The sequence below is a fragment of the Cervus canadensis genome, chromosome 3 (assembly GCF_019320065.1).
Source record: "Cervus canadensis isolate Bull #8, Minnesota chromosome 3, ASM1932006v1, whole genome shotgun sequence".
NCBI lineage: Eukaryota > Metazoa > Chordata > Mammalia > Artiodactyla > Cervidae > Cervus > Cervus canadensis.
In genome coordinates, this window is record NC_057388.1 from 30,772,122 (window position 1) to 30,787,967 (window position 15,846).

Consider the following 15,846-nt stretch of genomic DNA (forward strand, 5'->3'; position numbering starts at 1 on the left):
GGGGTCAACTTGATTCCTCCAGCAATGAGTTGTGCCAGCTCATTGTGTGAAATGCTGTCAGGGAAGCTCAGTAGAGATTCAGTGCCCGAGGGTTTCTGACTGGGAGCTGATGATGTAGGCACAGCATGTACCAAAATTCCAGACTCACAGAAGGAAGGCAGACCGTCAGCATAAAGCACGTTGTTTGTACAAATCGTTTGGACACTGCTATCAGTTAGGGTGATGGTTACTCTTCCCAAAATCCAAATTCTAGATGCCAGCCAAGGGCTAACCTTGAATGCAGTCTCAGACTTGCAGTGTTAACTGTTTTCTGTACACCAGCCTTGTTAACTTTTTTCTAGTAGAAGACTTTTTTTTAGCAGTCTTGAGAAAATGATGACAAAGAGGTAAGGAATAGATTCACATTTTTCTGCTGGCCTTTATTTTCTATCAGGCTTTGTTGCAACATTTTGTTATTGTTTAGTCGCTCAGTCATGCCCGACTCTTTTGTGATTCCATCGACTATAGCCCACCAGGTTCCTCTGTCCATGGGATTCTCCAGGCAAGAATACTGGAGTGGGTTGCCTTGCTTACATTAGAGCCAGAGCCTTTAACAGCTTTAATCATTTATGATAATATGTGATTGGTTAAATTTTTATTTGCTTGGAATTGAAAGGTTCTTTGATGCAGTTACCTTGTGGCCACCTGGTCATTCTTCATTGGAGACTTTACCATCTGGCTCAGTGTCTCCCTCTCTGCCCCTGGTGCTCCTGCTATCTTGGGTGACTTTTATGGTGTTATAAGGATAACCACTCTTTCCCTCTCCTTTATTCCAGCCACGCACGCACACACTTAGATCCTAGATTTTGTTATTTGAAACTGTTCTACATCCAAAGTGCTGTTATGAAGCAGTTAGATAGAACTAGCCAGCTATCTCCTCTGTCTTCAACCTGCTCACTGTTTCCCTTGGATCCTGAGCCCACTGACCTGTCAATTTCCCATCAGCCCCTTCTTGTTTCCCTTCTCTTATCACCTTAGAGCAATGATCATCACTTTGGTTTTGCTCCTGCCTGAGCTGCAGACTTCCTTTCACCTGTCACTTGTCAAGCCCAGCCCAGGCAGATCGACCATCTGCTTTCTTGGTGCCTGAACCCCTACATCTGATGGGTGCTGGAGAAAAACCTCATGGCAGCATGTATCCCACACAGAAATACTACTCTTCTTCTTCTCACTGCATATGTTAAGCCCTTTACAAATTTCCCATGTCTCCCCACAAGCCCCAGCTCTTCGTGGATGACCCCCCCACCTTTTTTTTTTAATTTCACAAACCAAATGGAAGCCACCTGACAGAAGTTCCTCAGCTCTTACCCCCCAGTCTACAAACACACGGGTACCCAGGTCAATTGCTTCCTCCTTCCCTCCTGTTATAACAGAGGAAGCATTTGGTTTTTTAATCACCCTCTTGTACACTGTGCTTTGGCTCCTGTATCCTCTACTTTCTCAAGGCCCTTACATTATTATTATCATCCTTTCTCTTCTGTATCCTCCATCTCTCCCTCTCAACTGGGTCTTTCCGATTGGTATTTACATGTCACTTACCTTTAATTTTACCAATGCCCTCCTTCATTTCACTAAGCCTCCTCTAGCTTGCTTCACAAATAAGAGGTGACTTTGCTTTCTGTCTGTTTCATCTCCAAATCACTTCTTACATTCTAATTTAGCTCTGCCTCCACCACTCACTGAATTCAGTGGACAGTCTCTGCTGACGTTTAAGGAGCACTTGACGCTGTTCGCCATATCCATTCCTCCTGTTTGCTTCTGCGATGCCGGAGTCTGCTCGTTTTCCTCCAGGTCTTTGGTTCTTTTCTTGTGTCGCCTTTGCCTGTGACTTAGAGCTCCTCCACCCTCAGTCCTTGGAGTCAGTGGTGGTGTTGGCATTTCTCTAGTTTCACATGGCCATTTCGAAATCATTTTCATGCAGAGCTCCTTTCATGTTTGTTTCATTCTGCACAGTTATAATACCTTCTGTCCATTGGCAGCGATAATTCTACTGATAATTCTAATGATTTCTAGTCACTTCTGCTTCTCCATTGAGAACCTTGGCATTTGATTGCTTCTCCTTCCTTCACCTATGCTCTCTTCATTCTTTTATTTTGGTCACCTTATTAACGTCTCCTAGGTGCCACATTCTTTACCTACCTGCCACATCCCTACCTTCCTTTAGTAAATTACACTGTGAACAAAGACCTTTGGTTTATCATCTGGGTGGACTCCCATCTCTGCTGCTGTAAACTCAGATGAACCTCTTCCCCCGCTCCCCCCACTACTTCTGATCCTTCTCACTTGGCCATTCTCCCGTATCATCCTTTTTTTTTTTACTTTGAGCATTCATTTTCTATTATTGGAACAAAGTACCACTAGCTTAGTGGCTTAAAACAACACATATGTATTGTCATATAATTCTGGGGCTCAGAGTCTCACTGGGCTGAAGTCAGGGTGCCATCAGGGCTGGATTCTCCTCATGGCTCCAAGAGGGAATGTTTCCCTCCTTTTTCAGCTTCTACAGGCTTCCTGCTTTCTTGGACTCTGGGCCCCTTCCTTACTTCACTCATCATTTCTCCTACTACTGACCCTGATCCCCCTGGCTCCTCTTGTAAGGATCCTTATGATGACATTGAGCCCACTTGGATAATCCAGGATAATTTCCCCATCTCAGTATCCTTAATGTCTGCAAAGTCCTTTTTATCATGGAAGGAAGCATATTCACAGGTTCCTGCGATTAGGATGTGGTCAAGCTCGGGAGGTGGGGCATTATTCTGCCTCCCACTCCTGCTCTGGACTTGGTTCTGTCAACCACTCTCTACCTCCTAGTCACCCTCCTCCACATTAGCTCTTCTACAAATTATCCTACCCATAGTAGTCACATCAAGTCACCTCAGTTCCTGCCTGAAAACCCTCTAAGGAAGGCCTTTCTTTTACACTCAGATGGGAGGTTTAGCATAAAAACAAACTCCCTCTTCTGGCCATCAAAGGCCATCTGTAACCTGACCTCTGTCTCATCTCTAATTTCACGTCAGACAGGTCTCCTTCACCTTCTGGCCACAGTGGTCATCATATCTGGTCCTTGAAACACACAGGGCTTGTATTCACCCCAAGATCTTTGTGTTTGTTCTTTCTGCCTGGAATCCTCTGTTCCCAGATTGTCACGTGACCTTTTCCTTCCTATGACTGACGACTCAGCTCACATGTTGCCTTTTCATAGTGACTTTCCCTGCCCCACCAATCTGAGCCAGCTACCTGTCACCATGACACCTCACTCCGTGTGATATTTCTCCTGAGTAATTAACCACTGTCTGATTTCTTGTTTATGTTTGTCTTCTCCCTGAATCTAAGCTCCTTGAGGGCAGGGGGGTTTGGTGTGTTTTCTTCATTGCTGTGCTCCAGGATCCTAGAACAGTGCCTGGAACTTTAATAGGGACTTACATACTGAATGAATGTTGAATATTGTGAATGATTGTTAAATATGTCTATTTTCTCTCTAACTATTTGCATATTAGTAAAATATAAGCTTTATGAGGAGAGATAGCTTGTCTTAGTCACTTTTGCTAGTACCTAGACCCACGCTTGAGCCTTACTAGGTGCTTAATATTTTTTGAATGTTGAATGAATGCATGCATGAATGAATGAATTCATTGACTTTGGCCTCCAGCCAGGTACCATGGTAAGATCATGTTCGCCATCTTGCCTGCTGGATATTACCTAAGCCTCTCCCCTGCCAGCACCTTCTACTTCTTTGCCCTGGGAAGTCAACCCCTTGAGTTTCAGTGCTGATCATCCTGTCTCCCATGTGGTTCTGGTTCATCCCCTCTCTCTTCCCTATAAGTGTCTGACCAAACAGTTTTCATTTCCTTGTTTAAAGGGCTTTAATTGTAAATAAACTTCTGTCTTACATTTCCCTGAAGAAGGAAATGGCAATCTTCTCCAGTGTTCTTGCCTGGAAAATCCCATGGACGGAGGAGCCTGGTAGGCTGCAGTCCATGGGGTTGCAAAGAGTGGGAGACGACTGAGCGACTTCACTTTCACTTTCCTACATTTCACCCTATGTGCTACTTTTTTTTTTTTGGTCTACTTGATCCCTTACTGTAAATTCCTAAAGAATCTTATTTTATATTTCTAAAACCGATGAGAGTACCTGCTTATATTGTATATTAGTATTATATCATATGCCTAATAAATGTTTCTAGTATGAAGTACTGGTTTTAGTCTCATAACAGCTATGTGAAACTTTCTGTATATGAGTATTTTCCTCATTTCATAAATGTAGAAACTGAAGGTCAAGGTTATTAAGAGATTTTTTTCCCTTCAAAGTCTCCTTTTGAGTAAATGACAGAGGTGGGACGTTGCCCTGAGGCTTTTGTCCTATTCAGCAGTGTTACTGCTGCCCTCAAATTGAAAGGTTGTTGCTGAGCCGGGAAAGATGCCGGAATTCTTGGCCTCCAGAGGAGAGGAATTCAATCTGGGGCCAGTGACAAGGTTTAATCACTCAGAGCTTTTGTGTAATAAAGTTTTATTAAAGAATAAATGAGATAGAAAGCTTCTAACATAGACATCAGAAGGGGGCAGAAAGAGTGCCCTGCTGCTAGTCTTTAGCTGGATGCTAGATTGCTAGGAGCAGTCTGCTAATTAGAGAAAGGAAATGTCTCAAAACTCAGAGGCTGGCACCAGGCCCCTCACCCACAACATGCAGTTTGAGATAACACTGGCATGAGGTGAGTTTTCCCGGCCATAAAATGATGGACATGAATCTTGAAGAAAGGCAGGTTTCCAAGCAAATACAGTCTCATCAACACAGCTTAAGAGAACTTTTGCGTGAGTTTGTCAAGGTGGTTCTGAGTCTTAGGCAGAAAAGACTGGAAGACAGAGTCTAGGGTAAATGCATAGTCCATTAACATAGCTTAAGACAAACATTTCCGTAAGAAAAACCCATTGGTTAGCTCAAAGTTTGAGAAAAGTTAAGCTCAGGTGGAGCCAGGTATTGTCATGGCAACACAGAATTTTAAGAGAAACCTCTTTCTAAATGTGCATAGAGAAGGGGAAAAAATCCAACACTTGTTTGCTTCCTCCTGCTGCTTAAGAGAGAGAGAAAAAATGTCTGACACTTGCAGCCTGTTTCCTCCATTTTGAGACCCCTGGCCTTCCTGCCTGTTACCCTCTCAAAATCTTCTTACCACATGCCCTCCAGAAATCAGTCTTGCCTCACATCACAAATAAATATGAGGTTTTGTACTTTTTCAACTTTGTCCTCATTCTCAGACACTTGTTTGTATTTGTGCTCACTTTTAGCTCATTCCTTCTAGCCTGAGACGAAGAGACATACCTTTCCCTATTGGAGAACCTTTTCTCCTTTTAAAAAGTTTTATTTTGATTTTTCAACCACGTAGAAAGGTGAAATAGAAAATGCATACTCATATAACCATTGTCTATAACTAGTAGTTGTTAACATTTTTTACATACATTTCACCTGGAATTATAGATTTCATGATATTTTCTAAGTACCTCCATTTCTGTCTCTTAAAAATTTTTCCTACCAAAAATTTTGCTCTAAAACATAATAAGTGATTATATTTAACAAAATGAATGTTAATTCCTCAGTATTATGTAATAGTTCATATTTGAACTTTCACAATTAGCTCCGCTAAGTGTGTCTTCCAGTTGATTTGTTCTGTTTTCTTCTCTTTTTAAATAACATTGACGTGTTGAAAATATGGTACCAATTTTCCTATTGAATGCTTCACCTTCTGGACAATTTTTATCACTTTGTTCTGGTGTCATTTAACTTATTATTCCACATCTTGCATTTCTTATATGCTAAAAAAAAAAGTATAAATCTTTCAGTTATCTCCAACTCTGTTGTAACCTCATAGACTGTAGCCCAGGCTCTTTTATCCATGGGATTTCTCAGGCAAGAATACTGGAGTGGGTTGCCATTTCCTTCTCCAAAGGATCTTCCCGACTCAGGGATGGAACCCAGGGCATAGCCAGATTCTTTACCATCTGAGCTACCAGAGAAGCCCTATAACTGAGAGTTAAGTCTAAAGATTTTAATACATTCCTGCTAAGTAGTTTTGGTAAGAAAATTGCATAGGGAATGCTGTGTACTTCATGTCTCATCACACCTGGAAACATCAAATGTCAGTGTATTTTACTTTTTTATGGTACCGAGTTTGATCGCTTGATTAAGGTGATGACAGGTTGGATTCCTCCATTGTGGAAGGAGCTCTACCCCCTTGCAGATATGAGGGGTCTTGGGCATCAGGGAATATCTTGTCTCTCCTAATAGTTATCATGCCTGCTGATGATCCCTCACTCCAGGTTCTCAAAGTAGTTATTTCTCTTATTTTCTGGGACATTGCTGCATCTCAGTTTCCCTCCTGTATTTTCACCAATGCTCTCTTTGATTCATTTACCTACAAACATGTAGACGATTTCTTTTTTTTTTTTTTAACATTTCACAAGTATTTACTCACTCATCCTCACAAGTAGCACTATTTTAAAGATGAGGAAACTGAGCACAGAAGATGCTGGGAATATTAAACTTTCCCAGAAGTGAGTTCCTCCAAAAAGGCCTTGTAGCCAGTGCCTTGACAAATGAAGGATCTTCGGGAAAGTCTGGAGACCACGGGGGGTTTCCAGGTAGTGTGTTAGTCACTCAGTCGTGTCCAACTCTTTGAGACTCCATGGACTGTAGCCCAACAGACTCCTCTGTCCATGGGCTTCTTCAGGCAAGAATACTGGAGTGGGTTGCCATTCCCTTCTCCAAGAAGATTTCTCTAAATAGTTATCCCTTGGCATTACAACCCTCTCTAGTAACCATCATCTCTGTCGCTTTTGTCTTAAGGTCATAAAACAATGGTCCACATGCTATCTGCATTACTTGGTCTCCAAATTATTCTTAATCACACGCATTATTTCTTGCTAGACTACTGGACCACCAGGGAAGTCCCCCTCCTTGCTTTTCAACCCGTGGTAAGCTTTCGAATCTGGGAGGAAGCATCACCTTCTTTATGAAGCTTTTTCACAAAGGACGGAATGACCCATTCGTTCGTTTGTGTCTTCTCCACTCTGTATACCCTGCTGTCAAGGCATGCAGAATATATACTGAATATCCTTTTTTTTTTTTAATTTGAATTGTATTTTCGGTATTTATTACTGGATTTCTTCAGTCATTGAGTAGCATTTAGTAAATGTTTATATTCATGGCCCACTTACTTTTATTCCAGCCAGTGATTAGTTTTTGAGGTTGACAGTACTTTGGGAGTGGTGATGAGGGAAATCCTTGTATATCAATTATCTTTTCTTCCTCTATTGAGGAATTTGATACTTTTCCACTGTATGGTTTTTAATAGAAGGTAAATCCGCCTGCCAGTGCAGGAGATGCGGGTTCGACCCCTGGGTCAGGAAGATCCTCCCATATGGGAGAAGTATTCATTGCTTCCCAGGTGGGCCTGTCACAGCCCCACGCCCACTCCCCTCACTGTGTTCTCTTCCCATCAGGTTTGCGTCTCAAGAGCTCACTCTTTCTTTCTTGTGATTTGCCTACAATTAAAGAGTATATGCAGATCTGCTCTGGTCTTTGGGAAGCATGTATATAACTCATTGCTTTCCCTTTCCTTCTCACTATGGAGGCCTAGTTGGTTTCCCAGGTAGCTCAGTGGTAAAGGATCCGCCTGCTGCTGCAGGAGATGCAGGTTCAGTTCCTCTGTTGGGAAGATCCCCTGTTGAAAGAAATGGCCACCCACTCCAGTATTCTTGCTTGAAGAATTCCATGGACAGAGGAGCCTGGTGGGCTACATTCTGTGGGGTTGCAGAGAGTCAAACATGACTGAGAATGCATGCAGGCATGGAGGCCTAATTACATTAATACCACTTAACATTTATGCTAGTGCTGTTAGGCAGCAGATATTTGACCCAAGCCACTTTCTGAAAGCAGCAAAACATGTTTCCTCAATGGTGTTCTCAGAGGGACCTTTGGCAGTGATGGTGTTTTAACCAAGAAAAATCTTGATCTGAAAAGTGGCTTCCACTCTTGGGAATCAGAGTCACAAATACTATGTTTCTTATATTGAGCCGTTATAGATCTCTGTAATGTTCCAGAATGTCCTGTGCATCTCATGAAGCCCTCGTATGTAAGAGAAGAAAGAAGATGAAATCAGGCACGTTCAAGGTGGCATGGCTGTAAATTAGTACAGCCAGCATGGAAAACAGTATAGAGGTTCCTCAAAAAAATAAAACCAGAACCACACTTCTACTCTTGGATATAGATCCAAAGAAAATGAAAACATTAATTTAAAAAGATCTCTGCACCTCAGTGTTCTTAATAACATTATTTACAATTGCCAAGATGTGGAAGCAACTTAATTGTCCATCGACAGATGGATGAAGAAGATGTAGTATACACACACATATACATACAATGGAATACTATTCAGCCATAGAAAGAATGAAGTCATGCCTTTTGCAACAACATGAGTGGACCTAGAGTGTATTATGCTTAGTGAAATAAACCAGAGAAAGACCAACACTGTATGTTATCATATGTGTAATCTGAAAAATAAATGAATGTAACAGAACAGAAACAGACTCACAGATACAGAGATCAAGAGTATTATCTGTGGGGAAAGGGAAGGTAGGAGGGGCAAGATAGGGGTAGGAATTAAGAGGTATAAACCAACTGTATAAAATAAATAAGCTATAAGGATATATTGTACAGCATAAGGAATATAGCCATTATTTTATAATAACTTTAGAGTATAATCCATAATTGAGTAACTGTTGTACAGCTGAAGCTAATATATTGTAAATCAACTGTAGTTTAATTTTTTATAAGTGGATAGACTGAGTCCAATATAAAGAAGAAGGTCAAAACTCAAAAAAAAAGCAGCAGCAGCAATTGCCTGTTTCTCTTAGGTTATTAGGCCAAGGTGATTGCAATAGTAGGCTGAGAGCTAACTATTTAGATTTTGGATACATTTGGAAAGTAAGGTTAACCATCCATGACATCGTGCTAATTGTTCCTATTTTCTGTATTTTCTCTTTTTTTAGTTTCGCTATTCAAATTGGCTCGATAGGTTGTATATGGTGCTGGGGACTTTGGCTGCCATCATCCATGGAGCTGGACTCCCCCTCATGATGCTGGTGTTTGGAGACATGACGGATAGCTTTGCAGGTGCTGGAAGTTTAGGAAACATAACTTTTTTAAACACGACTAATACAAGTAAGTGTTGTTTGTGGTACTGATTTTTTTGAAAGCTTGATGAAAAGTCATTGACTCACAGTGAGGTTTGTGGAGTCCTCACTAAGTATGCATTAATATGTTTAGTGCTGCAGGAGATGGAGGGGTCTGAGCTATAGTTCATATCTGTAATGAATTTGAGAAGATGATATTCACAGTCATTAGAACATACAGTGGAAGTGCAGGTAGAGATAGATGGGAAAAGAGAGTTCTGTGAAGTCAGAAATATCCAGGCAGTTTCAGGAAAAGGTATTGGAACTTAATCTGGTGTTTGAATAGTAAGTAGGAATCAGTTACGCAGTTCCCTGACATATTGATTATGGGTATAAGAGACAGGAATCCAAGATGATTCTAAAGTTTTAGTCTGAGAAACTGCATAAGCTGGATGCAGTTACTGTCAATTGAGGTGAGGAAGATAGAGGGAGATCAGTTTTGGCAGTAAATACCAGAAATTTAATTTTGGGCATTGTCACAGGTTGGGCATTTTGGAAACATGAAAATGGAGAAATGGGGACAAGAGAAGCTGTGTGTGTGTTTAGGATGGAGAACAGCTTGTTAGTATGCTAATAGAAATTATCCAGGATAGAAGAGAAAGTGATGCTTTGGGGGAGAGGAGAGAGATTGGTTTGAGTGCTGTCCTTAAGAAAGGAAGGAAACTTATGCTTAAGAGGAAATACTTGCTTGAAGTACAGGCATGAATAGTTCACCAATAATAACGGGTGAGAAGACAGAGTATTTGAAAGTCAGTGCCCAAAGGTTGGTGTACTTGGACATGAGGATTTGTAGAATCTGTCTTCTCAGTCAAATAGGAAGCAAGACATTTGGCTGATCAAGAAAGGAAACCTAAAATAAGTTCTGGGAATTCCCTGGCCATCTAGTGGTTAGGACTCCACACTCTCTCTGCTGAGGGCCCAGGTTGAATCCTTGGTCAGGGAACTAAAAAAATCTCCTAAACTGCATGGCATGGCCAAAAAAACACTAAAACAGGTTTCTTAGCAGAGTGAGAAAGTGAGTGGACTAGGGTGTCACACTTTCACATCCTTGAACTTGATTGAGGAGAAACTGGTTCATAACTGTGAGCTCCCAAGTCACCTTTGGTCAAGTGTATGCTGATTTCAACTAGAATGCACAAAGACTTACAGCCTGATGTGCACCCAAGTCATGGAAACCTTGAAGAGGCCTGTTTGTGCATTCCAGGACTTAGTGACATAGATTTTGCAGGACCTTTAAGTCTCTGATGATTGCTATGAATCTTTTCCCCCAGAAATAAGCACATAGATATGCATGCTGTTTGGGGGTCTCTATGGATCCTCTGATACCTGTCTGTGGGTCCTAGGAACTTTTTTGTGTGTGTGTGATCCTGAAGAGCACATTCTTTACCCTGCGGCTGGACTACTTCACTTTATGTGAACGCCGATAACGAGTTGGGCTAGAGAATCTTACTGTGTGTCTGAGCTCTGTAAAATCCTCTTGTGTTTGTAAGCTCCTTCAAAGGGACCAGTCAGAAGATGTTGCATCGCATTTGGACTGGTACCTTTCTTTCATACCAGTCACCAAAAGGAAATGTTTAGGGCTTTCTGTGTTCATTGGTGCCCATGCATGCTGTAATTTAGCAGTATTCTTTGGAGTTGTGTTACCACCTTACAATGCTAGAATCTTCCAGTGCTCTGTGGTAGCTCAGCCGACTTTATATGTACATCTGTGACCCATTTTGATCTTACTCATTTTTTAATTGAGTCCAGACACACACATTGATCTAACTTTGGGAGGTGTTCTACTTACCACTCTGTGACCTGCATGTACTCCATGGAGGGCCAGTGCTGAACTCATTGTGTTAATCAGGAAATATTGGGCTGTTAACACAACTGTTGAAGGTTGGCCCCGTCTGGGAAGAGTGGACTATTACATGGCTACCTGAAGCTAGCAGAGCTGAGCTCGCATGGGCCACAGTAAACTCACCTTGAACTGTGTGGATTGGTCTTTTTCAAATTTTATTTTTATTTTTTGAAACGTTTTTGTGTACATTTATTTTATACAATGTTTAACGGTTGTTTTCCATTTCCGGTTATTATAAAATACTGACTGTAGTCCTTGTGTTGTACACTACATCCCTTGTGGCCTGTCTTACACCCAGGAGTTTTGTACCTCCCCCTCCAATCCCTATGTTGCCCCTCCCCTACTCTCCCCCACTCCTCCGGTGACCGCTAGTTTGTTCTTTGTATCTGTGAGTCTGCGTCTCTTATTATGTCCACTAGTTTGTTGGGTTTTTTTTAGGTTCCACATATAATTGATAATATCATACAGTATTCGTCTGTGTTTTTGACTTATTTCACTTAGCATAATGCCATAGAAGTTCACACATGTTGCTGCCAGTGCCAAGATTTTGTTCTTTTTTGTGGCTCAGTAGTAATCTATTGTATATGTGTATATACACCACATCTTCTTTATCCATTTATCTGTCAGTGGACACTTAGGTTGCTTCCATAGCTTGGGCAAGTGCAAATAATGCTGCTATGAACATTGGGATGTGTGTTCAACTGGTCTTTTTTTTTAAACTGCATTAACATTTATATACATTTTAATCTCGATCACTGAAAAATTACTTGGCCCTTACTTTCATAAGAAAATAATCGATCTCTTTAAGTAGGAGTACTAACCATTACTGTGTCTTGGCTTTACCTGGTCCATATTTACATGTGAGATGGACAGTAACCTGACTTAGTTACCTAGTAGCATATATAGGTTCTCAACATGGCCCAGCTGTGGAGACATGCTCCTCTTCGGCATGCGTCTTCAGAGATGTTCAGATCATAGAGTTTCCACCTGGGGATGTAGTTCATGTTGCATTCCTTGCCAGTCCTTCCCATTCAGCTCCCTCTTCCAGTCTTGGGGAAATTTAGAGAACTATTTGGATGTTTTGTCTCTGTCTCTGCTGCCTTCTTAGGAGAAGCTGTATTAAGTGCAGGCCCTGGAGCGTAGGACTGCCTGGCTCTGAAACTCCACCTCTGTCACTTTTTAGTTAAGAAGACTGGGGGATTATTTTCATATTTTAGTTTCCTCATCTTTGGAACAGTTAGATAGCAGTAGAACCTACTTCATAGAAGGATTGTGAGAATTAAATGGATTCCTCACTTAAGGCTCACAGAAGAGGGTTTAGTAATAAAAAAGTGCTCAATAATTGTTAATATTTGTTATAATGATCAACAAGAAGCTCATGCTTCCATGTTCCTCGCAAATGAACCTTCATAACTTGCAGTGATATGGCTCCCTGTCTCATCTTATCTTTTCAGAACTCTGTGACACTAACTCAGTTTTTATAGTTGTTGGAAGGCATACTGCAAGTCACTCAGCACCTGTCATCAACGTGAAGTTGTCCTTTTCAGGTGCATTTCCTTAGTAACTGTGGACTGCTAGCCATGCCTTTTAGGGAAGGCAAGAACCTCAAACTATGGCCCGTGGGCCATATCTGGCCTATTGCCTCTTTTTATGCCATCTGTGAGCTTAGAATGATTTTTGCATTTTTAAATCACTGGGAAAAAAGAAAAATATTTTGTGACACATTATAAAATAATTGAAATTTCAGTATCTGTACATAAAGTTCTAGTGGAACACAGACATGCCCGCTTGTTTGCATATTATCTGTGGCTGCTTTCATGGAAGCCACAGACATTATTTTACTATTTATGGCTACTCCCTTTAGGGGAGTTTAAGATGGAGATCAGAAATGAGGCACTCTGTGCTCTAGAGAACTGGCAGAACAGGTCTTCAGATACATGTTTTCAGGATTTGATCTGAGGAGCCCAGTTCTTGCATCTCCTCATATCTAGAAAAGCACTTATTTCCTTCATGGTAACGTTAGTTCCTCTTGACTAGCAGAAAACCTTTGCAAAGATAAGTGCTTGATTGCATGAACTCCCCCTTTATCAAAATTGAATATATACTGTACTTCCCTCACCTCTTCTTTGGAGCAGTTTCTCAGAGCTATCTGAGGTGCTGTCTCCCAGACTATAGCCCTCATTTTGCCTAAAATAAAACTTAGCTCACAACTCTCTTGTGCATTTTTTAAAAAGTTGACAGAGTGCTCTATGTACCAGCAACAGTATGTGTCCTAAAGAAGCATTTCCAGCCCCCCAGGAAACTTGGTATAATGGGTGGAATGGACAGGGAGCCAACCAGTGCAGTTGGATATGAGTAGTGCTATGATACAGTGATACACAAAATACTTGGGAAGGAAAGGATGGGTGTTTGGCTCCATCTAGGAATCATGGGAGGCTTCCAAGAGGAGGTGATAACCAAGTGTGGTCAGATGGTATCTCTCTCCTGCACACAGTAGACATGTTCTGTGTAACAAGTGAAAACATTTAAAAACAAATGTTAGATAAAAAACAAAGCTAATACCCTTCTCTCACCACGACTCCTGATTGCCTCTCCCCTGTTATATATTCTTCTGTGTCTTTATGATTTATCTCTACAGTAATTTTTAACCTGGGACAGTCAGTATTCTGTTGTAAACCTGTTTGCAGATTCAGACTTCCAGATGTCCTGAAATTTGCCTGGATGGGAAGGATTTCAAAGGTTTTGATGTTGGTCCTGAAGACGAGGGCAAGCGAGCTTTTTGATGCTTCTGGGACCCCAGGCACTCTTAGACCTTTCTTCTTGTCCTTCTCCAGGTAGAACCTCGTGACCTCTTCATGGGGGCAGACTAGGTACCAGAGCCTCCTTGTTGGACAGGAAGTATTCCTTGCTTAAGGAAGATTGGATTTGCTAAGGCTCTTGAAAGTCTGGGAGTTTTACAATAAACATAGGCTTTAACTAGACAGTCATAAAAACTTTTGAGCGAGCATGTCCTTCTCTGGTGCTGTAATTGACCCCTTATAAGCTTTCTCTTCTTGTAACACCTTTCTCTATTTATCTTTTTGTTGTGGACCTGATTTCCTGATATCCTACTCCCTTGCATCTCCATCTTGTTAAATTTTGCCTTTGCTTTAATATCTCTGTTGACTTGGGCCTTGTGAACTCTGGTCCACTCGTGTGACCAGAGCATAACCAGTGCTGAAGTTCTGTAGTATTCTGTGAGTTCTCATCTTCCTCATGAGACTATGCACTGCCTGAAAATGAGCCTGAATAAAGGTGATTGTCATTTTTAGACATGTTGTGTTAAAGGTGACAGGTTGGGTACAAGTGTAAACGATATCCAGGCAGTTAAAGCTGAGAGACTGAATCTTAGCATAAATAGTAGGCCTAGAGATTTGGCATCACTTGAGTTGAAGGGATGATAAGTCTCCTGGGCTAAGATTTATTGAGCATTTAATATCTTCTGAGCACTCTTCTTAATGCTTTATGTGTATAACGCCTTTATTTCTTCATGGGCATGAGGTTGATATTGTTATTATCTATACATTACAGATGAGGAAACCAGGGCTCAGAGCGTTGAGTATATTTAATTGACTGGAGGTTATAGAGTTACTCACTATTTGAACCCATGCAGACCAGCCCCAAGTCCAAGGAATCAGGTAGATAGTGGGAGACCCAGAAAGGAAGACACTTTGAGGACTACATGTTAATCCAGAAATGAAAGTACGTGGGCGAGATCTGCCATGTCTCCTGATGTGACTGTCACCCAGAGGTACCCTTAAAATAAACTCTTGATTATTTGTCTCTGGTGGTTCAGTTGATGGTACATGGATGACTTTTCTTTTTCTCCATAACTATGTCTTGGTTGGTTCTGTTTAGTCTCCGGTTACCAGACTGTGGGCTGAGGAAGGGAGAACAGGGGACACTCAACTTCTAAGACAAGTTAATAATTCAGGGAAAAAGGAAAAAAAAGTAGAAATAACTTACTTTTCTATTTATCTTTTACCATTTCTACTGTTGCCTCACTAAAACTCATATGAGGAACATGAAAACTATTTGTGAAATGCCAGTAATCAAAATAATATCTATATTCTGCTTAAACTATGAACATATAAAGAATATGCAGATCTTGAGTGTGTGTCCTTGGTGTTGGAAATATAGGAAACACTGCGGTCAGTGTCCTCAAGGCCAGCATGATGAGTGTGCTTCCAACTAGAATGATAGCTGATATTTCAGTTCTAAGTACTTCGTAAAAATTTCCATGATGGTTGTTTTTTTTATTTGCTCAAGGATTTCCTCTGCTCCCAACTATTTCATTGGAAAAATTCTTAGAGATAAATTTCTGGAAAAATCAAATACCAACTAATGGCAAAATATTTTGCAGTATGTTGTTTAGTGTGGCAGTTTATTTTTTAAGTTTGAGTAAAAACTTAAAATATGTCTAATTTTTCTAGAATAGTAGTAGTAGTGTAGAATACTACACTACAGATTTCTTTTTTGTTACTATGGGGGAGACGCTTTTTTAAAAAGTAGGTTAGTTACAGTGTAAACTCTATAATATAAAAAGCAGCAAAAAGTGAAAATAGATAATATGTGACCCGTTCTAGGTGCTTAAGAAGTGAGATGAATAAATGAGAGACCAAATCACAGAATTTTATAGGTGAAAAGGAGCCCAGAGAGTCATCTGGCCCAAACCCACAATTTGATAGATATAGAAACCA

General features: G+C 40.9%; 1 protein-coding gene across 2 annotated transcripts in view; it reads left to right on the forward strand.

Annotated features, from left to right (window-relative positions):
* ABCB1 (ATP binding cassette subfamily B member 1) overlaps positions 1–15,846 on the forward strand; it is a 102,353-nt gene that overhangs the window by 8,938 nt on the left and 77,569 nt on the right. For both annotated transcript variants that reach the window (XM_043462853.1, XM_043462854.1), the window contains one exon: positions 9,082–9,253. In XM_043462853.1, coding sequence (XP_043318788.1) covers positions 9,082–9,253 — 172 coding nt within the window. The remainder of the gene's footprint in view (positions 1–9,081; positions 9,254–15,846) is intronic.